The 22,727-nt window shown below is 41.5% G+C and overlaps 7 protein-coding genes across 10 annotated transcripts; 3 read left to right on the plus strand and 4 right to left on the minus strand.

Annotated features, from left to right (window-relative positions):
• The first annotated feature begins 66 nt into the window (after window positions 1-66).
• LOC108107314 (oxysterol-binding protein-related protein 2) lies at window positions 67-2,743 on the plus strand. 2 transcript variants are annotated; one of them, XM_017214786.1, is made up of 9 exons: window positions 67-272; window positions 382-577; window positions 643-863; window positions 969-1,227; window positions 1,310-1,507; window positions 1,569-1,770; window positions 1,831-1,956; window positions 2,015-2,238; window positions 2,292-2,743. In XM_017214786.1, the coding sequence occupies exons 2-9, from the start codon at window positions 549-551 to the stop codon at window positions 2,380-2,382; spliced, it is 1,350 nt and encodes a 449-aa protein (XP_017070275.1). In that variant the 5' UTR covers window positions 67-272; window positions 382-548; the 3' UTR covers window positions 2,383-2,743. The 2 variants fall into 2 exon arrangements, with proteins under 2 accessions (XP_017070275.1, XP_017070276.1); XM_017214787.1 differs by lacking the exon at window positions 67-272 and having other exon boundaries at window positions 288-577.
• Window positions 2,744-2,908: 165 nt separating this feature from the next.
• LOC108107311 (PAS domain-containing serine/threonine-protein kinase) lies at window positions 2,909-6,213 on the minus strand. 3 transcript variants are annotated; one of them, XM_017214783.1, is made up of 4 exons: window positions 6,195-6,213; window positions 5,969-6,102; window positions 3,275-5,905; window positions 2,909-3,206 (listed from the first exon to the last, which is right to left on the minus strand). In XM_017214783.1, exons 2-4 carry the CDS (start codon window positions 6,054-6,056, stop codon window positions 2,965-2,967), a joined length of 2,961 nt encoding a protein of 986 aa, XP_017070272.1. In that variant the 5' UTR covers window positions 6,057-6,102; window positions 6,195-6,213; the 3' UTR covers window positions 2,909-2,964. The 3 variants fall into 3 exon arrangements, with proteins under 3 accessions (XP_017070272.1, XP_017070273.1, XP_017070271.1); XM_017214784.1 differs by lacking the exon at window positions 6,195-6,213 and having other exon boundaries at window positions 6,020-6,139; XM_017214782.1 differs by lacking the exon at window positions 6,195-6,213 and having other exon boundaries at window positions 5,969-6,139.
• Window positions 6,214-6,457: 244 nt separating this feature from the next.
• Window positions 6,458-9,485, plus strand: LOC108107315 (peptidylglycine alpha-hydroxylating monooxygenase). Its single transcript, XM_017214788.2, has 8 exons — window positions 6,458-6,779; window positions 7,256-7,313; window positions 7,367-7,454; window positions 7,516-7,588; window positions 8,418-8,550; window positions 8,611-8,659; window positions 8,716-9,054; window positions 9,122-9,485. Exons 1-8 carry the CDS (start codon window positions 6,591-6,593, stop codon window positions 9,288-9,290), a joined length of 1,098 nt encoding a protein of 365 aa, XP_017070277.1. The 5' UTR covers window positions 6,458-6,590; the 3' UTR covers window positions 9,291-9,485.
• On the minus strand, window positions 7,613-8,420 carry LOC108107316 (paxillin homolog 1). The gene has a single exon (XM_017214789.1). It carries the CDS (start codon window positions 8,189-8,191, stop codon window positions 7,628-7,630), a length of 564 nt encoding a protein of 187 aa, XP_017070278.1. The 5' UTR covers window positions 8,192-8,420; the 3' UTR covers window positions 7,613-7,627.
• Window positions 9,486-9,673: 188 nt separating the features above from the next.
• LOC108107313 (putative transcription factor SOX-14) lies at window positions 9,674-16,106 on the minus strand. Its single transcript, XM_017214785.2, has 2 exons — window positions 14,225-16,106; window positions 9,674-11,228 (listed from the first exon to the last, which is right to left on the minus strand). Exons 1-2 carry the CDS (start codon window positions 14,717-14,719, stop codon window positions 9,774-9,776), a joined length of 1,950 nt encoding a protein of 649 aa, XP_017070274.1. The 5' UTR covers window positions 14,720-16,106; the 3' UTR covers window positions 9,674-9,773.
• Window positions 16,107-17,662: 1,556 nt separating this feature from the next.
• On the plus strand, window positions 17,663-19,337 carry LOC108107432. The gene is made up of 2 exons (XM_017214960.2): window positions 17,663-18,783; window positions 18,847-19,337. Exons 1-2 carry the CDS (start codon window positions 18,055-18,057, stop codon window positions 19,054-19,056), a joined length of 939 nt encoding a protein of 312 aa, XP_017070449.1. The 5' UTR covers window positions 17,663-18,054; the 3' UTR covers window positions 19,057-19,337.
• A 174-nt stretch (window positions 19,338-19,511) lies between these two features.
• On the minus strand, window positions 19,512-22,490 carry LOC108107430 (anaphase-promoting complex subunit 2). Its single transcript, XM_017214959.2, has 8 exons — window positions 22,368-22,490; window positions 21,789-22,305; window positions 21,494-21,732; window positions 21,251-21,431; window positions 20,477-21,178; window positions 20,161-20,424; window positions 19,867-20,108; window positions 19,512-19,802 (listed from the first exon to the last, which is right to left on the minus strand). Exons 1-8 carry the CDS (start codon window positions 22,428-22,430, stop codon window positions 19,602-19,604), a joined length of 2,409 nt encoding a protein of 802 aa, XP_017070448.1. The 5' UTR covers window positions 22,431-22,490; the 3' UTR covers window positions 19,512-19,601.
• Between the last annotated feature and the right edge of the window lie 237 nt (window positions 22,491-22,727).

Below are 22,727 nucleotides of genomic sequence, written 5' to 3' on the forward strand. Positions count from 1 at the left end.
CTTGCACTTTGAAAGCTGTCCAAAGCTTTCTTATCACTATTGATTAAATTTTCGTTTAAAGCTTATATTTTAGAGTAAGTGCTAGGTACAACACGCAAACAATTAGTACAACAGAAAATACAGTTTAGTCACAATGTGAAGGGAAATAAAGCAGATCTTAACACACATACGACACCCACATGCCCAGCGTTCATTAGCAGTAGAAAAATCAATGAATGACAAACCTTGGTCACAAGATTACAATCCATCGAAATCGCGACTACAAACAAAAGGTACACAATCATCTGAGATCGCATATATGTACACACAAACGTATATAGCAAGTGTATGCTTAATCGGAGTGCTCGAGTAATCTCATTTAAAGAGCCCAAACCCTTTTAGATTTCGGACTATCCAACACGTCGCCGCATTCCCCACATGTCTTTCCAAGTGTAAATTTATTCGTCTCCGCATCAGAGGGTCAACTGGCAACCAATTAAGCCCCAGAAACGCACGAAAGCAGTCTGATTTTTGGGCATAGTATAACTGCTCTTGATTCCATTCTAAAAATGGCAGAGGGCGACCATTCAGTGGAGAGGTGAGTAGTTCAAGTGCTCCCGCGTTACTCATCCGCCTACTCACACCATATCTTATCACCTGCAGAACTGAGCTTCCGGCTCCGATGATTTCCCGTAAGGAGGTCAGTATCTGGGCTATTTTGAAGAACTGTATCGGCAAGGATTTGAGCAAAATCACCATGCCGGTCATGCTGAACGAACCACTGAGCTTCCTGCAGAGACTCTGCGAGTACATGGAGTACGCACAACTGTTGACTAAGGCTGCTCAACAGGAATCTCCGGCCGACAGGATGAAATACGTGGCGGGTGAGTGTTATTACGTATACGTATGGATAGAGAAAGCTATAAGATATAAAAAAGAGAGACAAGTCTAACCGATATTCAAACTACAAATTATTTGTTATCTTTCAGCTTTTGCCGTGTCAGCATTAGCTTCAAACTGGGAGCGTCTGGGAAAACCTTTTAATCCCCTTCTTGGGGAAACATACGAACTGCAAAGAGGCGATTACCGAATTGTCTGCGAGCAAGTTTCTCACCATCCTCCAGTTTCTGCATTCCATGCGGAATCCAAAGACTTTAAGTTTCACGGCACAATTAACCCAAAAATCAAGTTTTGGGGAAAGAGTGTTGAGGTTAATCCTAAGGGAACCGTCACCATCGAGTTTCCAAAGTATGTTTAACTTCATATCTTTCAGAAATATATTAAATATAATATATAATATATAATATAATTAATTCTTCTCCCTTTTCAGATGGAATGAAAGTTATAGTTGGACTAATGTCAATTGCTGCGTTCACAACATAATTGTGGGCAGACTGTGGATCGAGCAATATGGGAAAATGGAAATCGTCAATCATTCCACTGGTCATGTGGCAAGTCTCACATTCAAATCAGCCGGATCTGGAGCAAAAAACTTGCATCGAGTTGAAGGCTTTGTAAAGGATGCAAGGTAAGCTTTTATATGTATGAATTTAAAGAGAATGCTAATCGGAGAATAATACGTTGTACAGTGAAACAAACATATACTTTCTGTATGGCAAATGGACCGAGTTTATTAAATGCTGTTCTGCCGAGTCCTACGTTCAGTATCTAAAACAGGGATCCAGAAAGAATGACGACTATGATGGCTCGCCAAACGGAACCCCAAAGAAAATGTTCTCGAAATTGAATAGTTTTAAGTTGAACTCATTTCGCAGCTTATCCATTCAAGACGTAAGTGTAAATTTTCTTGAGTTACCACCGAAAAGTATCTCAAAAATTGTTACATTTCAGAACGACAGCTACCCACCCCTCGAGCAAGAAGGTGACATACCCAAGAGTGATTCTGCGTATTCAATTGATATACCCGACTCATCCACTTTATGGAGTTGCAAGCCCAGACCATCCAATAGTAACGAGGTAAGAATATCTTTCGTAGAACCAGAATTTCACTTTTTATAACCCATTTACCTTTTAGTATTACCAGTTTACGCATTTTGCGATGCAGCTTAACGCCATGAATAACAATATGAAACCACCGCTAACACTTTGCCCTACCGATTCGCGACTGCGACCTGATATATTATACCTAGAGGAAGGAAACTTGGATGGTGCGTCCAAGGAAAAAACACGTCTCGAAGAGAAACAAAGGCACACACGGAAACAAAGGAAATCCACCAATAACGATGACTGGACTCCAAGGTAATGAAAACTGACTAAGTAGGTGATTGCTCACTAATTAGTTTCGTTTTCAGATGGTTTAAATACGTAACCAAGACCGACGATTGGCTATATAGTGGAGGCTATTGGGACCGAAAATACGAAAACTCCGATACGATATTTTAGATACATTTTGTAGAAGCTTACAGTATATATATATTTGTAAAAATTTGCGAGTTGTGTAAACTTAGGAATCGTTGATAACTGGATAATTGTACGTGGTACTAATGATTGGGAAACATAACTTTTCACTTCACTTCGAGTTGTATACAATCACGTGAGACCATAGACGTCATGTGGTAGTATGATCCGGTATGTTGACCTCTAGTCGATTAAGTCGCACAAGCATCCATACAAATATTTAGTTCAACGCTTACTTTCGGTAGTCTTTATGTATGTGTATAAATAGTTGTTAATTCGTGACGATTGCATACGAAGCTATTAAAATGTTATTCAGTTATTTGTTGCGCTATAATGCAAAATAGTATATCATTGAATTTTGATTTGATTTTGACCGAAAAAGGTAAGAAGATAGTCTATTTGCCACTTGCACTTAAACCACATCGAGTAACAATAAAATTGATTTATTTTCGTCTACATATTTCTCCGCCCCCAATCCTTAATTGTCCTTTCACAGATGCTGCTATTTACATTTGGTATGACAGATTGTATAGATTTAATTTACACATGTACAACAGATATAGAACTTTACTTTAGATCAAGCGTTTTAGGTTTCCTGCTCACGTCGTGCAAGCTAACTACGTTATAGGCAGACACGCAGGGTTCTAGTTTGTTCTTAAATATATCGTTTTCGGATTTTGAGGAGCTAATAGAACCTCCGGTTTCTAGGTGGCTGGAGTCAGGTAACGAGGCCCTTAGTTCGTGATTACTAACTGAAGTGTTTAACTGGAATTGTTTCGCGTACAGTGTGTCCATTTTATTGTGCTTGGCTATAAGGAGGCAACAATATATTATATTGTATTAAAATAAGAATATTAGAATGGAAAAAATACTATACCTTCATTAACACACAACTTGTGTCCGGTTCTGTGAGATGCCAATCGTGCCTCATCACTACCTCCCATCGAGGACTCCTCGATGTGTGAGAAACTCTCCTGTGGCGATATAGTGGACAACACTGAAGTACTGGAGTACAGGTACCCAGAGAAATACAGATCTGGATTCGCCTCATGGGCCTTGCAGGGGACTATCCAGGAGAAACTAAACGCAGAAGGATTGACCTCCTGGGTAAGCCATGGATCGGTTATTAGCTGGTGCATGGTACATCGGTATTTGGGGTCCTTGTTTAGCATGGAAATTATGAGGCGATTTAATTGTTCAGACACTGCTTTTGGAATTTGTATTTCGGCTTTCAGTGTTTCCTCCACATCGATGAATGGGTTTTCAAAGAACATCAAAACGTACAAAGTTACGCCCAAAGCCCAGATTTCCAGTTCGGGACCCACGTATCTGTTTCCGGCCAAGACCTCCGGACTGCAGTACTCTGTCGTGCCGTAAAAGGTCGAGAAGAACTTTCCTTCTTCCATGAAGGTTGCCGAACCAAAATCAATCAACTTTATGTTGAAATTTTGATCAATTATAATGTTCTCGTCCTTGATGTCGCGATGCAGGATCTTCTGTTCGTGTAAATAGTTGACGGCATCTGCAACTTGCCGAAAAATATAGCTGCCGAGTTTTTCATCCATTAAAGGCCGCCTTTCAATGAATGTCCACAGGTCCATTCCTGAGCCGTGTTTTTCCATCACCAACTGGTAAAACAAGTCGTTTTCAAAAACATCCAAAACAGATACAATATTCTTGTGGTTCAGGGTTTGCAGTAGATGAATCTCGATGGGAACATCCTTGCAATCGCGGTTCTTGACCATAAACTGAGAGCACAGCTTCTCCTTGAGAATGAACTTGGTGATCACTAGCAGTCTGTCGGTGTTACGGAAAGCCATGTTTACGTAGCCATAAGCACCCCTTCCGATCTGCCGGATAGAAGTGTAGTGCTTGCTGTAGTCCCCCAGATAAAGCTCGTCCTCGTATTTCGAAACTAGGGACAAGGAATTTGGTCTACTCGAATTCTGAGCAGCAGTGGTCTTTATGACCTGACCAAGCGACTGCTCAATAGTGCTAGCCATACTGTTGAAGGTAGATGTTAAATTCATATAGTTGTACTTTTCACCATCGAGTCTAGTGCTTGGATCTCTGCATACCCAGATGCAGTAAACCCGATTGGAGCAAGGCAGAATTTGCAGCAGTACTGAATAGACCACCTCAATCACAGAGCCGTCGGCGTGAATGGCTTCCCCCACAAAGCTTCCATTAATGGAACTGAGTAACCTGCTGGCGGGGTTACTGCCCGAGGCATCACAAGTCTCCGTGGATGCGGACTTTGCTTTGTCGAGGGATACCTCGTTTAAATGAGAGTGGGATCCTCCCTCAAACTCGTCGACTGGGAAACTGTTCGAAGCATTTACGGGTGTTAAAATATCATCTATTGTGCAATCATCTGGCTGTCGAAGATCACAGAACAACCCACCGCTGTTCTCCAGATTACAGCTCAAGTGGGCATCACTGACCGAGGGTTCGTTGTTGGTTTGGACCTGAGCCATCTTACTGGCGGAGTTCTTCTTACCGGACTGCAGCGAGGAGTCGTTGTCTAGAACAAAGGGATCAGTATCCGGCTCCCAGTCGTTGCTGGTTATGGAGGTGTTTGACACATTAGGGCTCTTTTCCTCGCGAGAATCCTTTCCGAAATTCGGTAATATGGCGGATATATGCATGTTCATGATCTTGTCCTGCCCATAACCGAACATAAGGAGCGAAAATGGCTGATTGCACATCAATATGTTGCCTATATCGTCTATCACAATCAGCCCACTGAGATTTTGAAACACCCAAACGGTGATTCTAAACACAGTATTTCCCGTACTGGAGTATCCTGTCGGCGCGTTCTCATCCAGAGCTATTAGCAGGCACAGCGGAAACTTTACATTGTCCGTAGTTCGTCCAGTGGCCCTCTGCTTTCGAAGGCTCTTAGCGATTTCCTTGCTATCCGGTTCTGGGAGCTTTATAAAAGGGATCAGTGTGGTAATATTAACGCCCACAACGCTTTCGGTGGATTCGTAGAAGAATATAGTGGCCGTGGTGGAGTCAACAGATGTTATTACGCCGAACCTATCAGTGCTAATGTGGCAGATGTGCCTTTCCACGGGCTCAGCGACAGCTATATGCCTTCCATCATTACTAATCTGCCGGATCCATAGTGAGACTAGAATCTTGTTGCTCGACTTGGTTTTCATTTCGATGACCTTTCCACTCAGCAGGACCACTCTGCCCTCGTCGCCCTCAATCTGCATCTCGGCCAGGGATGAGATGTGACTTTCTGTTTTTCCATTGAGTAGGTCAAAGAATCCCTTGTTTCGCAGTTCCTGAGATGTGTACCCCAACAATTGGCAGGCCTTGTTGTTTACTATAAAAATCTGTCCCGTATTCGCGTCTATGGTAAATATAGCCTTGTTTGGGTTGATCACCTTTGAGGAGTGCAGATTGGGAGGAGGCATACTAAAGGAACTGGCATCCATCAGATTCAACATACTCGACGAGTTCTGGCGACTCTGCTGAGTGTTCACAATGGGCTCATCTAAGAATTATAAGATTTTGTAAATAATTAAACAATACTCCTGATTTGGTAAACGAGCTTTACCATTAGCGCATCGGTATCTGTGGCCTTGGGTTTTTGAACTATTCAGCTTACCAGCGGCTTTGTCGGTCGCGTCGCCCTGATCCTCCATTTAAATGTCGGATATTTTCCAAATGCCAACGGTTCCAACTTGAAGCCTAAAATTACATCCAAAAATGCGCAGCATAAACATTGGAGCTCTGTTTATAAAAAAATCAATTGATTGGCGCATGCGACAAAGAGATATTACCAGTGAATATTGAAGCGAATGTTTTCCCGTTTAATTGACCAAGAATTGGAAGGTACTCCACTTGCTAACAAGTGTATTTCATAGTGAGTGGCTCACAAAATTACGAATGTCACCATTTCGTATATTTTAAGAAAATTAATTGATTTTCTGAGACTTTTTTGAATGCGCCGCTTACGACAAATCTTGCACCCCTGGAACGGCTATCGATATAATGGCTCTGGGTATCGATAAATCCTCAGAATATATATATATATAAACTGGGCCTAGCTACGTGTGGAAAAATATCAAAGCGCAATACAAATCGTATTGTTCTTCCACATAGGAGGATTTTTTATTTTCATTTTATCACTAAGTGTTTAGTGCAGTGCACATTCGAATAAGAAGAAAACGAAGAAAATGCCGCGAATATCCGAAATCTCAGTTCCCGTTGGACTCCTCCTGCTTATCAGCCTGATAAGTGTCGACGGCCTTGTAAAAGAGGGGGATTACCAGAACTCCGTATATCAACAGAATCTCGAGACCAACTCCGCAACAGGCGCAACGGCTTCGTTTCCATTCCTGATGCCCAAGGTTTCGCCGCAAACTGTAAGTCCCTTAAATATATTATGTAAATACATATAAATAACGACCCATATGGATCATCCACATACTCGAAGCAGAGCGTAACAATTTTTATCAGCGAAACGAACTCATATTCAAAGTTGAAATGAGAATGACGATTTAGTGGGTTATATATATTTGCATCCACATATTCTGTTCGGGGAAAATCCCTTTGTACGCTGTGCAAATTTTTCTATATGGTTAGTTAGGCGCCTCGAATACACACGATTCGACACCCACATATAATGCCTTGAAACCGAAACCTGTAGATTGCACTTCTCGAACCTGCGCTGTAGATACAAATTTATATTTACGAAGGTGGCTAAAAAGGGCAAACAGTGAATGAATGAAGGGCGACCTCTTATTTAGTTTCCCAATACACATATTTGAATAATACTTGTTGACTAATCCAATATGCTCGTTCTCTTTACTTAACTAACCAACTTACACGTCAAATTTAGCCCGATCTGTACTTGTGCACGCCCATAAAAGTCGATCCAACTACGACCTATTATATTGGTACGTTCTGATAGGATTATATTCGTAACATACTCATATTCAATTTTGAATAGTTGGTTTTAATCCCAATGCCACCATGAACACGGCCCACCATATGCTGCTCTATGGATGCGGAGAACCCGGAACCACGAAAACCACTTGGTGAGTCTTAAAGAAACCTAATTGATAGACAAAAATAGCAATTAAATATTTTTCAAAACAGGAACTGCGGCGAAATGAACAGAGCGTCCCAGGAAGAGTCTGCCAGTCCCTGCGGCCCCCATTCTCATTCTCAGGTATTATTCTAATAAGCCAGGAAACAGTTCACAAGATATTTATAAGGCACACATATTTTGGGGAATGAAGATGATGAATTGGCAGGCAAGGCAGATGGGTCGTCCTTTGTGGATCCCAAATTCACATTCGGTGATTTTTTTACGGCAGTTCTGGCACCTGAAGCAATTCGTATGCCACTTGGTGCTCAGCGCTACCACAGCTCGTTTATCTATGGGTTTCGTACAACCGGCACAGCGGGACGAAAACAGTTCCTGGAAGTGTGACTTGCAGAAGAGGTATCCGTTTATTTCGAAAAAGGTCGCAGAGACCAGTCGTTTGCTGCAGCTCACGCACCGGAAACACTTCTCGTGCCACTTGCGCCCCATGGCGCCAAAGCCGCGCTCTAGGATAGGAATCCGACAGGCAGAGCACCGAATGGCATGGTTGCTTAGGTAGCACTCACTGCAGACCACCTCGTTCTTTACCGAGAAGAACAGCGTAGGATCCACTACTAGCCCGCAGTCGGTGCAAGTGAAGTGATGCGGATGATACTTCTTGCCTAAACAGCAAACTGTTCTTGGCCAAATCTCCTGGTTGCATCTGCAGCATATAGAAGGAGACATACTTTAAACAGGCTCTGGTCAGAACAATTAATTTTTTTGAGAAATATCTGGAATTTAGTATTCTATTTCAATTTTCACTTTAGTCTGACAGAAGTGGCGGTGCTTTAAAGTTGGGTCCATATAATAATTAATCCTATTGCATATAATTTTAATCCTGCTTTTAATCCTGAAATAAGGAAGCTTTCGTGCAGATAATAATTAAAATATTTACTTAATATCTACATAGATCATATATGCTTGGGCTAGAGATGCCCAAAAGCTTAATTTGCCTGAAGGAGTGGGTTTTAAGGTGGGTAAGAATTCGCCCACCAAATATTTAGTATTACAAGTTCATTATGCCCACATTGATAAATTCAAAGGTGAGTTCTTGAATAACATTACAGTGTATAAGGTTTTATAAAAAAGCAATTTCCTTTCAGATGGTTCCACCGATGACTCTGGAGTATTCTTAGATTACACAGAGGAGCCGTAAGTTTCTCGCCAATATTGTACGATTTGTTATTAATTATTCTTTTCGCTGGCAGCCGCAAAAAGTTAGCTGGCACTCTACTACTGGGAACAGACGGAATGATTCCGGCCATGAAAACAGAGCACCTAGAAACTGCATGCGAAGTAAATGAGAAAAAGGTGCTGCATCCTTTCGCTTACCGGGTCCACACTCACGGACTAGGAAAGGTGGTATCTGGTTATAGGGTCAGGACCAATAACGACGGCAAACAAGAGTGGCTGCAACTGGGCAAGAGAGATCCCCTCACGCCTCAGATGTTCTATAACATCACCAACAGGGACCCTATTATCGAAGGCGATAAGATTGCCGTGAGGTGTACTCTGGAGAGTACCCGCCATCGGATAACCAAAGTCGGGTAAGTACCAGGCTTTTAAGATGTCAAATAAAACCCCTTTTAAAATCGAATTTCCCTACATTGGTAGGCCCACGAACGAAGATGAAATGTGCAATTTTTACCTCATGTACTATGTGGATCAAGGGGAAACCCTAAATATGAAATTCTGTTTCAGCCAGGGCGCTCCCTACTATTACTGGTCCAATCCCGATACTGGCCTACACAATATCCCACATATCGAGGCGAGCACTTTGTAAACTGGCTATCAAGAGCCGTGAAATCAACTGCGAAAAGTGAAACGAATGTATACTACTTTATTGTCTGGATTATTTTATCGTGTATGACAATTATTGATGGTTTAGCGTCATTCTGTATCCTATTCTGTTGGCCACCAATGATTTATGTAAAATATTTGTGCGTGTAAATAAACATATGTAGATAATTCGCGAGAACGCAGTGAAAATGAAATTAATTGAATTTGGAAACAATTAGCTGATCGGCCGGCAAGGTTAATCGCCTCGCATATTCTAGGAAATAACAATCCGCTACGCAGTTAGATGAGTCTCTTCTACCGTGAATATTTTCAATGCAAAGCATTTTATTCTGTTTTTTTTTTTGTATATAGAATTTATGGAATATATAGTATTTATCTGTATACATATATTTATATATATAATTTGGTGTAAAATTATAAACGTAAAATTAGATTAGTTATAAATTACACAAGACTTAAATATCTTTCACATTTTATAATAACTTGCAAACTCGTACTTGTTAGTGTTAAATTCTAAATGACTACCGGTTGGCTGAGGCGGCAAGTCCTCAAATGTGTAAGCTAGCAGAGCTCCGTTGTTATCATGTGCGGCGTAGTTGAGATCATTGTGTGTTTCAATTACATTTCCGGTGTAGTCTTGTTGGGTGTATGTACACGTGCCACCGATGGCGTCCGCCTCCACGAAGCTGCTCCCGTTGAAGCCAATCTGCGGCGAGTTAGAGGTGGTCAGAATGCTGCAGTCGCTGTCCTCGGCTGCCGACGGGATCGGGTTGAAGTCATCGTTCTGGAATGTGTGCCCACCATCGGGCCCGCCATAAGGCAGGGTGCAGGTCATCGTCATGGTCACCGTCTGCGGCCGTACCTCGAACTCCACTTGGTGCGAGGAGTTCTCCCCGACACAGTCCTCCGCAAAACAGTCGTGGGTTTCAGGCACATAGGGAGGTATTTGATGGCTGGCCGAGTGCAAGTTAGCATCGTTCACAATGTTGTCCTCGGAGTCGAACACGGGCTCGTTGAGGGGGTTGTCCAGCAGGCTAGACTCCCCCTTGAGGGTGTGCCCATCACTCGATGGGTCTACTACCATATACGGTAGATACCGCAATACCTCTGTTGGCAGTTCCTCACGGTCATTGATGGGGCTGATGTCAGAGATGTTGTCTATCAATCCAGCTGTGGGATCCGACTGGTTGTGGCTCTGTGCCGAGGAATTAACATCCAGCTGCGTGTCCTCGTTGCTGTTTAGGAAAAGCGGCAGATACCGGTGGACCACATCGGACAAATTCTCCCGCGACTCCAAAGGACCCGAGCTAAGGTCTGAGTGTAGCTTTTCATCGCAATCGGCATTGCTATTCGTGCTTAGAGGTAAGTATTCAGATGATTGGTAGCTTAATAGATTATCTGCTGAGGGTAGTATAATATCCACGGTGCTATGCTGCTCTGCAGACTCCACCTTAACTTCGTATTTAGACTTTGAGTTATCACCCGAATCGTTCCTTACTCGTTTCGAAGGGGAACCAGTTTGACATGTAGAGGTAGATCTTTTGCTTTTCCGAACGGCAGTGGTGGTTCCATTAATTGCAAGAGTGGACAGTGTGTATTTGGGTGTGTCATTTTTAGCTTCGCAGCTGTCTGCGTCCTGATTCTGCTTGAGCGATCCTGGGGAGCGCGTCTGCTTCTTCTGGGGTCTATACTTGTAGTTGGGATATTCAATCATGTGCATCTTCCGGAGCTTCTCAGCCTCGATGATGTATGGTTGTTTATCGTCCTTGCTGAGGAGCTGCCACCGGCGGCCCAGCTCCTTGGATATCTCGGCGTTGTGCAGGTCCGGTGTCCGTTCGCAGATCTTTCGACGTTCCATCTGACTCCACACCATGAAGGCGTTCATAGGTCTCTTAATATGGCCGGGAGAATGCTTCTTGGTCTGCAAGGAAGAAAATGTGGAGGTTAAATTCAGTTACATTTAAAAATTAATTTATTAATTGTGGTGAGCATTTTGGGAATAAATATAACTATATAAGTCTGTTCAATTACAGATTCAGTGCCAGTACTATACCAACTAGTATAAACTATAAACTAATTTTCTTAGCTTAAAACATTGTTTCAATAAGATACCCAAGTAACGTTAAAAGTACAACAAACGAGAGACTTTAGTTATATGCATCACATACAAATATTCGAAGTTACTTCCGGCAGTCCCCAGTGCATAAGTTATTACACTCCCTTGTTTTCACAAATTATGGAACAACGAAATTTCCTTTACTTTTTAAAAACCGCAAATATGTAGGTACATAGATACGCTCCGTTAATTCGTTCATGCGAAAAACACATTTACCTATTATACTTTTGCGTATATAAATGTTCATTGCATATTAACGTATCACAGATAAAGAGTTAGGAAATAAAATTCACACCAGAGGTGTACTATACATATAGCCGTCCATCTGAACCGAACGCTTGTGTGCGACGACATATATGCATTTTGTATATCGCCTTGTCTATGTCGGTATGTTTGCATTTGTATCTGTACGAAAATACGTATTCGCAGCGTTTGAAGTTCAATGTCCCTCGTCAAGGTTAATAAAACGCTCCTAAAACGAAATATGGTTTGTGTCTGTATGTATTTATATGTGTTTCGGTTGTTTCGATTGTTAAGATACACGGCCAAGTGGGCCGATGTACAGAGGTACCGTTCCGAGCATGAATTATTATTAATTCGCATCTGCTTCCTTGTTTCCGGATTCCTAATAATCCCTTTGAAGTCAGATCTGGAAAGTCCAAGCCAGCATCGAATAACCTGGCACTTGGAATAGGTCATAGCGGTGACGCGCCGCGTCGTTTGGCCAATGTGAATAACCGTTTTATACTCGCCGCGAGAGACGACAGAAACTACCTATTAATAGCGTTAACTTCGACCTTGCAGCAGTTCGTGTACCTCGCGAGTTCATCCACATCCGAAGTAGAGCCGATACCCTTGGCAGTACCGAGCTAAACCGAAATGAGCTGAGCGGGCTGAGTGGAGCAGACTTTCAGCTGAAACGGCGAGCGATGGTACGAGAGTATGTGGATGTGGATGTTGGGGCCGTCGGGATGCGATGCTCCATCGGCCATTGCCTTTGCCGTTGCTGTTGCCTTTGCCATTGCCATTGCCTTTGCCCTCACGACTCTGCTCCGAAACTCACTCTCAATGTCGCCGTCAGTCAGACAGTTCAGTTCAAGTCTAATAAGCAGCCCGACTCTTGTAGACACAACACACTCATACCCTCGAACCCGGGCCCAAACACACGTACAGACACACAGATACCACAAGTCAGAAGTTGCAGACACCCGCATCCGTGGGATACAGATACAAATACAGACACATATATATATATGTATATTCGTTCTTTGGGGAACAAGTAAAAGTGATGAAATGGGTCTGGGCTTTCGATTTTAACCGTTCTAGCCTTACGCTTAGATCCTAAGGTCATCAGCTCGAATACTATATCAAATATATTTTTTGCAGTAAAGATAAACATGTAGCCGCAGAAGTTAACGACTTAGTACGTACATATGTATGTACCCAGTTCTACATACATATATGTACATATATCCGAGTAATACGCAATTGAGTTTTCTGTTCGTGACGCCAAAGGCTAAAGGCAAAAGCAAGCCACCGCCTCCTCCATTCGTCCGCACTAATAACCGTAAAAAACAAACTGCTAAGCAAGGTCAATGCACCAAATGTTCTATGTGTACTATGTGCGTGCACTTATTTAGTACACTTATTCGCTAAAATTCGGCATTAACTTTAGATAGGACTCGCGTAGGGTATTCCTGGTCATGTGCTTATTATTTTGGGTTCTGGCTAACTGTCTGGTAAATAATATGACGAATAGATACCCCCACTTGATGCTCGCCGGATCGCCATAAGGAACTCGTGTTTTGACAAAAACATATCAGCAAATAAAAATATAGAAAAATAAATAAATGTGTATCGGTCACAGTAAAGCAGCGCAAATTATAATCGCACTGTCCACTCGAACAACATATCCATCCGCACACTGGCAGAACCAGATACATATCTACAAGTGTATATGCAAGCTCGACAAATAATGTGAGTCATCAGGGAAGCGAAACGCGAGTACAACCGCCCCGTAAATGCACGGGGACAAAAACTGCATTTTCACGCGCTCCACGAATGTATCTATGGTCGGGAACTCATCAGCACTCAATGAGCTAGTGCTCCCTGGTTACATGCTTGAAATAACCATCCATTGATCATTGCAGTATCGACTAAAAAGGGTATTTCATCATAATAAGTCAAAAATGAAGTTGAACTTTTATGATCAAGCGCAAATAAATACAAACGTCCATTCGATTGCTAATCTACATTAATTGTTTTGATGTGCTTGTATTTGTAAACAAAGAATATAATCGCGAAAAAACTTGAATCTAATCTAGAGGAAATCTTATCAGTCAAACTTTTTGTTGACCTGTCCGGTCTGGAAAAGTATTTGTATTCGTGTGTGTACTATATATGTAGGTCTCTCTGTTGAATATCAAGTACGCTGCCTTGACGAGACAGCTGTTTATCTTAGTAGTTCCCATTAGAGCTGATAAGGAATGCATCGCTGGTGAGGAGTTCGCTTCGGCCGAGACTTAACACAAGATGGGACGGATCTTCCTATAGCGACGCGATCAGGCCACCGGATAGCAAAATGACGTGTTCACTAAAATGCTTTCATGTCGACACAGAAAATAAATGATCTGGCATTGCTTTTGAAATGAAATATATATGTAAGTTTCAAGTTCTAGGAATGATTTGATGATTTTATATCGTACCTCAAAAAGCTTCTGTCTACCTCAAGCACAAAATCATAAAAGACCCTAGAATTTGATGCCCTTTTTCCTCAGTGTCAACAAGGCAGTGTTACTCACTCGAGTTGCATCCGAATACGGGGTGCTGGAGTTGACAGGAACCCTTGCAGACCCGAACACCAGGCTGGAATCGATGCCGTTCATGCTCAGTGTCATTTCATGGCCGCTCTGGCTCGGAGATCTTTCGTCGTCCATCTTGGGTACGGGGGTAACGCGGTGAGCAGCTGGGTGGTTCAGGGTGAGGACGTGGGCGTGGGCGAGGGGATTCGGGGTTCTCGGTGCAGCTGCAGCAACAGGCGCGGAAGGCGAAGCCACAGCCGCTGGATGAGTAATAGCTGGTTGGCTTTGTGTTTTTTGTGCTTTGGGGGTTCGCGAAGGCGATGGCGATGGCGGAGTGCGGGGAAGTGGTAGTGGTAGTGACTCCGGTTTTGGGGCTGGATTCCTTCGCTGGATATTCGCTGAATTCGCTGGGGTGGTTGCTGGAACCGTTGGCACTGTTCCGGGGTTAAAGCTCAATGGTGGTTCAATGGTGGCCTGATTGGGCTTAGCTATCATCTTTCCACTTTCAGTATAATTGGGGTATCTGCATCTACGCCTGCATCTCAATTTCCGTATCGGTATTGGAATCCGTATCTGTGTCCCAGGGCAGTTGTCCCGATTCCCGCTTAAACATAGTCGCAGGAACAGTGGCAGTGGGGTTGAGGTTTCCGATAAGGCAGAAGGTTCGGTTTCTCCAGGGCTTTATCACGGATTATTATGTGTTATGTACTATGGGTATTATATATGTATGCACTATGTATTCGTAGTCTCAGTCTGATCGGGCTGTTTTATTTAGCGAAATACTCGCACTCGCACACCACTGCACCTATACCGCACACGTGTGTGAGTGTGCACTAGGTATTGCTCCTCAAGGTGAAACTGGTTCCTCGTTATTTATTTATTTTTTGTTGTGTGTTGTGTTGTATTGTGTGTTTTGTGTTTGCAATATTCCAAGACTCACGTTCGCTGCGTCCGTGTAATGAGCTTGCAATGGTATACGTATCTCTCACTTACACTCGCGCTGGGTAAATTTTATTAATTTATAAATGCACTGAAACTGAATTAAATAGATTGGCTCGTATTTATGTGCAGAGAGTTTACACACGTATGTAACGATATATGCTGTATTTATGTGGCTACGTTTGTGTGTGGGCACCAACTAATACTGCTGCACTCGCGCTTTTTGTTGTGTTTGTTTATTTTACGTGTTGAATGTGAAACATCAAATATTTTGATAATGTTTTTGTTTGAAATCAAATCCAGGTGGTTCCGACTGTTATCACTTGACAATAAGAGGGATCAGATCGGATCGAATGGGATCGGGCTTAGTTATAATCACAACTCAATTTATGCACACAGGTTTCTGTTCCGTTTTGTTACTAGACTTCATTTGTTCATTAGTTAGTTGGTGTTCTAGTTCGGGCTACATAAAGCTTTAAGGAGCCGCGAGAGACCAGGGAATTTCTTCCTGTCCTGGTCAATCTAAACTAAACATCGAATCAAATCGAACTGAACTGAAGAAGCGACGAAACTCTCGGCAACGCAAACGCAACGCAAAGCAGCGCAGCGCAACAAAAAACGAAGCGATGAGATACGAGTTGGTTTTGAATTGAAATGGACTCGACTGGAGTGAAGTAAGTGAAGAAACGAAGAAACGAAACGAACGACGCGAGCGAATAAACTACGCAAAAGATTTTACGTTTTTATTTTGTTGTATATTTGTGATTTTGTTGTACTTGTTTCTTATGCAGCCCCCATATACTGCGATGTACGTTATTATGCATATATCTACAAACGAATATTTGTATATATATATAAGTATATGCGTGTTCGTGTGGAGTAACTGTGTGCGTATGTGTATTTGCTTCCCGACCAACGTCGATCGCTCACAGCTGTTCAAGTGAACTGACTGCAAAGTTTACGATTTGAGTCCGCAGCACGTAGATACAGATACATGCACCCATACCAACGTCAGATACACTCGTTTCGTTGTGTGTGTACGCGTGAGAGAGAGCGAGCGCAGGTTGTGTCTGGCTATGTGTGCATAATGACTCTCAGCAGACTGATTTCCTCGACCATCCAGGAGCGGACTTTAAGACAATGGAGGCACACACTTGTTGTTGGTACGTATATTAGAGCTTTGCATGGTTTATTAAATAAGTTTGTTCATATTTGGTTGCTACCTGTTTAGGTTAACCATGTAGAGCGCCCCTTTAACTGGGCGCCACATGCAGTTCGCCCTTGTATTTGTTGATATCAACTGTTGCAGTAGCGCAGCCAGCTGGTGTGTGAGTAACTGAACACAAGCATATCGGCCAGGGGGCGGGGGTATGTACTTGTATTGGCTGCGACGCTTATGAATCAGCTGTTCCAATGTGTATTAATCATATGGCTGTTTGATTAATCTGTACGTGTGCTTGTGTGCATATACTGGCGAGAACATATACATGTATACATATGGGCATATAAATATGTGCGCATGAATATCAATCTGGCTTCTGTTTATTTCAGACAATTCTGTACGCTTTTGAATATGGCTTTATATACTCGCTATGCTGCTATATATAAGATCTGATATATTATGCATAATTGCCATCCAGTAAAGTGTAATACTTAAAAATACGCTAAATACTTGTGTACATACATATATATGTATGTATTTACAGATGCAAGTTCCATATATGTGCAGACATATACATATATGTATATAAGTATTTATATGTATATAAGTATTTATCTACGAAATGACGCAGCGGAACACGCACTTGCATTTTCATACATTGTCAGGTATTAATATCGGTTAATGAACAATAGATACATATATATATATGTACATACATATGTACATACGAGTGTTCATGTTTTAATTGTGCTCTGACACACGGAAGTAATCGTGTTGATTGCCACCGCAATATTTCATCTTAAATTTTCAGGTTGCAAATACATAAATAAAAGAATGTGTTCAATATTATTTATTCTCCTTAGCTCCTAAGTTTTTTCTCTATAACTTTTCATGAATAAATCCCCCAAAAAGAGGTTATCTTGGATGATCAGTTATAAATTGTCCGACCCACGAACGTTTTGTTATTATAATAATATTATAACATATATATGAGTTATTTACTTTTCAGAGAACATAAAAAAAATAATTGCGAATTTCGTATATATTTATAAAAAAAAACTTAAATAACTAAATTGATATGTTTGAAATTATTTTTCATTTATTTTGTCTCGAGCTTTAACAAGAACCACCATATTTTTAATTTGAGTTATAGTTATAGTTGAAAAATTATTTCTATTTATAATTAGAAAAAAGCTAATAATAAAAAAGTAATCAAGAAATTAAACAAAACGAATAGCTTTATAAAATTATTATACTCGATAAGCCATTATCGATAATGGTATTTAAAAATTTTAAATGTGAAATATTTGTCGGGTGCGCGGGTAAAGGTTCACAGTAACAACAACACCCAAGGTGATTCAACGGCTGTAATCGATAAATTTTCAGCTCAGTGAAAAAGTATGGAACTATTCTGGTATAAAACGTGTAAAACTCTGAATATTATTGTGCCTGGACTTTATATCTCGCTATATACGCTGGAAACAAAAGCAGAACTAGCCTACAATTGAATAACAATAAAGTGCACATAGTCGAATGCATGATATACGTAACATTTCACAATATATGTGCGTTATTTCACTCCACATCACATTAGTTAATCGCAGTAATCATGGATAAGTCTGCCTCAAATTAAGCTGGCCACCATGCCACCAAAAGCCAAGTTCAAGAAAATGGCCATTCTAAAGGGATTCCCACCACAGCAATCGCATACTTCTATCTTTAAGTTTAGATGTCGAAATTTCACACCCTTATGGGAGCGCTGTTTGACCCCTTCCTCTTTGTTCTCCGCCTAATTGCGAACATGAGTTCCCCCATCTACGAGCAATATCGGTGCAGGCCGTCGCGACCCCTAACCGCTAGTTCCCTGTGGAAGCCAAACAAGGTGCACCAAGAAGCCGAGGCCAAGCCGCTCGAAGTTCGCGAAGATCTACGGATCCCTCCACTACAGCCAGACCCCCTAGATCCGCTAGCCACAATGATGTCCTTTAAACTGATGGCCATGGACGTGGTTAGCCAGATGCAGAACGCCCTGCACAAGTGCGTCAATGCCCAGAGTCCGCCGGGCGCCAAGATGGCGGGAATCGAGCTGGATGCTTTGCGCCGCTGTGTGCCGTCCTCCTGTTACTTCTTCATTGACCTGCATCCGCGCCACGGGTTCAAGGACACCACGGATGAGGGCCCTACTAGTCAAGTTTTCAGTGACAGAAACAACAATTCTGGAAGCTCCGGAGGATCGCCTGCCAAAAACTCCATACATCGACAGCGGAGTATCTCTGAATGCAGTGAGGATAGCTTCATTTGCTTTGAAGACGACTCAGAGGAGGATGACGAGGAAGTCGATGAGGATGATGATGATGACGATAGCAGCGTGCAGTTCACGGCATGCGATGAAGATGATGATATCGAGGAGCTCAAGGCCTGCGAGTGCAGCCAGGAGAGCTCGACTTCACTTAAGAAGGTGCGCTTACCCGTCCGAACTTAAAAAAAACTGTATTAATAAATTTACTAATAATGCCCACAGGTTCGGTTCAACATGAAACCCGAAGTTCACGTAATGTTCGCCTGGGACTATGCATATCGGGCTGCTAGGAAAAGCGAGTGGCAGGTGATGGCACGAGATCGGGCTCGCTTTCAGCAGCGGATTAAGCGGATTTCACCCATTCTAAACACCGTTCTGAGCCCAGTTCATCGGGAAAGTGTCTACCTAGCTCGATTCTTGCAAGAGGACTAGTCTGTCTTCATACCTGAAGTAACTTTTGATGTACACATTACAGTTTATAACGATTACAATATTAAATTAAGCACAAGTTATTTGCGTGTATAAAGTGATCGATTTAGCCACTGCGTTCGTGATTTATTTTATGAAGCCAAAAACTGTTTAATTCTGTAAAGAAAATCAAAACTAAAGTATTTTTTCGCCGTATAGTTTTAGAACCCTAAGAAATATGAATTTGTTGATAACGGGATTAGAATATACCTTAATATAACTAAATAAACTAAGAATTAGACGTATTCTATGTCTTCTATTTATCACTTGATTGCATGCCTCCTGTTCAGAACCCTAAAGTCATTTGCAAAAAAGTAAGTGTAGGCAAAGGTTTTGCAGTGTACGCAGATGACAGATAAGCCCTGAATAGAAATAGATAAGACGACAGTTTGAAAAAACGAAAGTTCAACATGGAACAGTAAATTTTATAAACGTTATCACGTTTATTCATTTATGTATTTCATGATTTCTTCAGTCGTTTGCAACTTAATACTGATAATCTCCTAAGTTTATTTCGCCAATTGATAAACTCCACCCGAAAATACAAGCTTGTGCTCTCTGACTTTGCGCTGCAAAAAGTGCTTTAGCTCGTCCTGAGTAAATTCCACACCACCACTGTGAGAAGCAAATAGCTTTAGCATTTGGTGGATTCGGTCTATTGGCATGGAGTCCAGATTCGTGAGCATGCCAACAATATAGGACCAGAATACCTAGGGAAAATAGGGAAATTAATATCATATATATATAACAAAAATGACACGTAACCACGCTTACTTGAAGTTCTTCTTCCCTTTGATCACTGGCTGAAGCCATTGCAGATTCCAAGTCTTCTTCGTCGGCTTCTGCGAGACTCATATCTTCAAAATGAGATTTCTCCGACTCTTTTTCTAATAGAGTAAATATTCCAGGTGTGGTTTCGGAAACTAATCCGTGATTTTGCCAAAAACTCAGGCGACGCCGCAGGGCAGAGGGTGGAACTTTTGTAATCGAGCTCAACTCCTCGATCGTCCATTCACCTGAAACATTTATGTTTGACATTGTAATATTATGGGAATTATATTTTCTTACTCTTGTTCTGGAAGTGATATATGATAACTGCTAAAGTGGGGCTCACAACCATCTCCATAGTTCGGTCTCCGATCTCGATTTCTATATTTACACGACCAGTCACAGTACGCCAGTTAAGTGTGCGGTTGCCTTTGTACGCCTCATAAGCCTTGGTGTACTTTTTGAACTCATTTTCTATCTCCTCGGGTAATTGCAGACTTTCTTTATTAAAGGACGGCCAAAACTGTGCAGAAACAATCAGCGAAGAGATGTCAAACAACTGATCTAAAATAAGAACGGTTAAATTACTCATTTTATACATTATGAAATAACTCACTTTCCGTGCGGTTGCCATCGCTATGGATATGAGCGTTAATTCTTTTTGAGTCTGTAACGTCTTTCAACATCACCTCACAGCTGTGAAGTAGGGATTCTCCAAAACGGATTTTTAGCAGTTCCAAATTTCGAATTTCTTTTTCAGAATTAAAATCTAGCTGAGCAAGCAGTCTATCTGCCATCAGGTTTCGATACTCCGTCATAAAAAGCTCCTTACTTCCATATATATCAACCACCATTGAAATAATATCGGCCGATCTCATTTTCCGAGAGCTGTTATACTGCATGATACTTGCATCTATACCAAACGGATCTGGTTCCCAGTTTTCCCAGTTGCTGAACTCATCGGTGCCAGAGTCCTTTCCTTCCTTAATCGTTTCACCCTTTGCAAGTTCCTCGGATAAGTCAGTGGGTCCCTCTTCAGTTAGACCAGTTACAACACGACGCACTGTGTCGTTACGTTTTCGTAAATAATCTTTGATGGGAGCCGTTACCATTTCCAGGATCACACCTGTGTTATCTAAATGACGAATAGCTTTAATAGCAGCCACATAACCGGTTAATATGTCCATGGTGTTGACTCCAGGATGCAAAATTCTTGCTTCTAGCGAATTTCTAAGAGATTCAGTAAGGTAGACTCGCATATCAATTTTCTCCATGCAAATCTTTAAGTCATCTATAGCCGGAATGGAGTCTGGGTAGTCTGTTTTAATGATTTTGAAATGCAAATAGTTAGTGCAATCACGTATTTATTATTAATTTTTAACGAGCATACCGATAATAATGCTGAAGAATTGACCTATAACGCTTTGGGCAAAAGTTTCGTACATAAAGTAAGTCAGTTTGACCTCAAAGGATTTTACAGAATCGGGTACTTCGGGATCGCTTATACTATCCTTAGGCTTCCATTCTGTGAATATGTTTCTAAGCCATGGCATTATAACTTCAGAAAGCCACTACAAAGTTATTAGTTATAAGACAATTGTGAATAGTCTTAATATAATTCTAATCGACTCACAGTTTCCAGTTGTTTTAGGTGGCTTCTGTCGAAAATCCCCATGCAAGTATCGTTAATATGCTCCTTGATCTTAAGCTTTATAAGAGCTGTTAAAGCACTCCCAGTTAAACGATCTATGAGGTTCATCTCGAATAGCTTCATGTTGGTTTTGTTAACCATTACGGTCAACCTCTGGCAGCAGCACTGCTCCACATCAAAGTTGCAGCCGACGCACAGCAGCTCATCAAATACATCGGAATCTGTAAGGAAAACTTGGTAAATATGGAAAGTACTTTAGATCCAATTTAGTCCATACCAACTGTGGTCAATGCGAGATGTGACGCTTTGGTGAAAAGTTTAAAGTGTACCCAATAGAAGGCTCCGACGACTACACTAAAAGTGGGAGGTAGCTGAGCTAGCAAGGAATCCCTTAAGCTGTTCTTTATCCCATCCTGCTGCATTAACTTCGCCGATTTCGAAGAGGGATTTCCTTCGGTACCTATTAACTGCACCAATCTCGGTTTAATCTTCATTAGGCCTTGAAATCCATCGTGCAACTCGTCAATTGCATCTATGAACTGAGTGAAAAGAAGGTTCTTATCAGGCAGTTTTTCTATGGCCTGAGCTTGGCCGTTAATCCCGCCCTGCAATTCTGTCGGGGACAAGCCGGCATGGAAATGTTTCCAAAACTTTGGCACCAGAATATTTCGAATAATGGACTGTATTTCCAGATCCACTATTCCCGTAAAGGTGTCTATGCTTCCCAACATCTTCAGATGACGGCGAACATTTTCGAATACCTCCTCCTCAACTGGATCAGCGGAAAGCGCGTTCTGGAAAAGTTTTTCGTTTGTTACAACCAATTCTTTTTCGAAAACAGGAAAGATAAACCTACGGCTCCATTCAAAACTGGAAATATTTTTAACACATCCGACCACAAGGCGTCAAAGTCGCACATTCTTATTATTTAACTAGTTCTTGGAAAATAAAAACATTGCTTAAATTCTGGAAAGGAATCGAATAGCGAATGGAAATGACAGTGTTATTATCGATAATGCGGTTTCAATTAGTTATATCGATAGCCGAAGGTTCTTTTATGTTGCAACATATGAAAAATATATCTGAAAACAACTGAATTTTATTTGCTTTTTTTTATTATGATACTGATATTTAATTATGATATTGCTACAATTATTATTATATCGATCCAACTCTCGACATCCTTGTCAAGATATTAAACAATTATCCCATAAAC

Source organism: Drosophila eugracilis, unplaced genomic scaffold (genome assembly GCF_018153835.1).
Source record: "Drosophila eugracilis isolate 14026-0451.02 unplaced genomic scaffold, ASM1815383v1 contig_1765, whole genome shotgun sequence".
NCBI lineage: Eukaryota > Metazoa > Arthropoda > Insecta > Diptera > Drosophilidae > Drosophila > Drosophila eugracilis.

Bases quoted from the DNA above. Each gene is read 5' to 3' on its own strand.
- LOC108107432 (XM_017214960.2), top strand. From the start codon at position 18,055: ATGTCGAAATTTCACACCCTTATGGGAGCGCTGTTTGACCCCTTCCTC. The intron at 18,784-18,846 runs GTGCGCTTACCC...TAATGCCCACAG, and splicing joins GCTCGACTTCACTTAAGAAG to GTTCGGTTCAACATGAAACC.
- LOC108107430 (XM_017214959.2), bottom strand. From the start codon at position 22,430: ATGTGCGACTTTGACGCCTTGTGGTCGGATGTGTTAAAAATATTTCCA. The intron at 22,306-22,367 runs GTAGGTTTATCT...AAACTTTTCCAG, and splicing joins TTCCAGTTTTGAATGGAGCC to AACGCGCTTTCCGCTGATCC. The intron at 19,803-19,866 runs GTAAGCGTGGTT...TATTTTCCCTAG, and splicing joins AAAGGGAAGAAGAACTTCAA to GTATTCTGGTCCTATATTGT.
- LOC108107314 (XM_017214786.1), top strand. From the start codon at position 549: ATGGCAGAGGGCGACCATTCAGTGGAGAG. The intron at 864-968 runs GTGAGTGTTATT...GTTATCTTTCAG, and splicing joins CAGGATGAAATACGTGGCGG to CTTTTGCCGTGTCAGCATTA. The intron at 2,239-2,291 runs GTAATGAAAACT...TTTCGTTTTCAG, and splicing joins AACGATGACTGGACTCCAAG to ATGGTTTAAATACGTAACCA.
- LOC108107316 (XM_017214789.1), bottom strand. From the start codon at position 8,191: ATGTCTCCTTCTATATGCTGCAGATGCAACCAGGAGATTTGGCCAAGA.
- LOC108107315 (XM_017214788.2), top strand. From the start codon at position 6,591: ATGCCGCGAATATCCGAAATCTCAGTTCCCGTTGGACTCCTCCTGCTT. The intron at 7,589-8,417 runs GTATTATTCTAA...ATATCTACATAG, and splicing joins GCCCCCATTCTCATTCTCAG to ATCATATATGCTTGGGCTAG. The intron at 8,660-8,715 runs GTAAGTTTCTCG...TTTCGCTGGCAG, and splicing joins TTAGATTACACAGAGGAGCC to CCGCAAAAAGTTAGCTGGCA.
- LOC108107311 (XM_017214783.1), bottom strand. From the start codon at position 6,056: ATGGAGGATCAGGGCGACGCGACCGACAAAGCCGCTGGTAAGCTGAAT. The intron at 5,906-5,968 runs GTAAAGCTCGTT...TATAATTCTTAG, and splicing joins CAGATACCGATGCGCTAATG to ATGAGCCCATTGTGAACACT. The intron at 3,207-3,274 runs GTATAGTATTTT...GCCTCCTTATAG, and splicing joins CAAGTTGTGTGTTAATGAAG to CCAAGCACAATAAAATGGAC.
- LOC108107313 (XM_017214785.2), bottom strand. From the start codon at position 14,719: ATGATAGCTAAGCCCAATCAGGCCACCATTGAACCACCATTGAGCTTT. The intron at 11,229-14,224 runs GTGAGTAACACT...TCTTCCTTGCAG, and splicing joins CGTATTCGGATGCAACTCGA to ACCAAGAAGCATTCTCCCGG.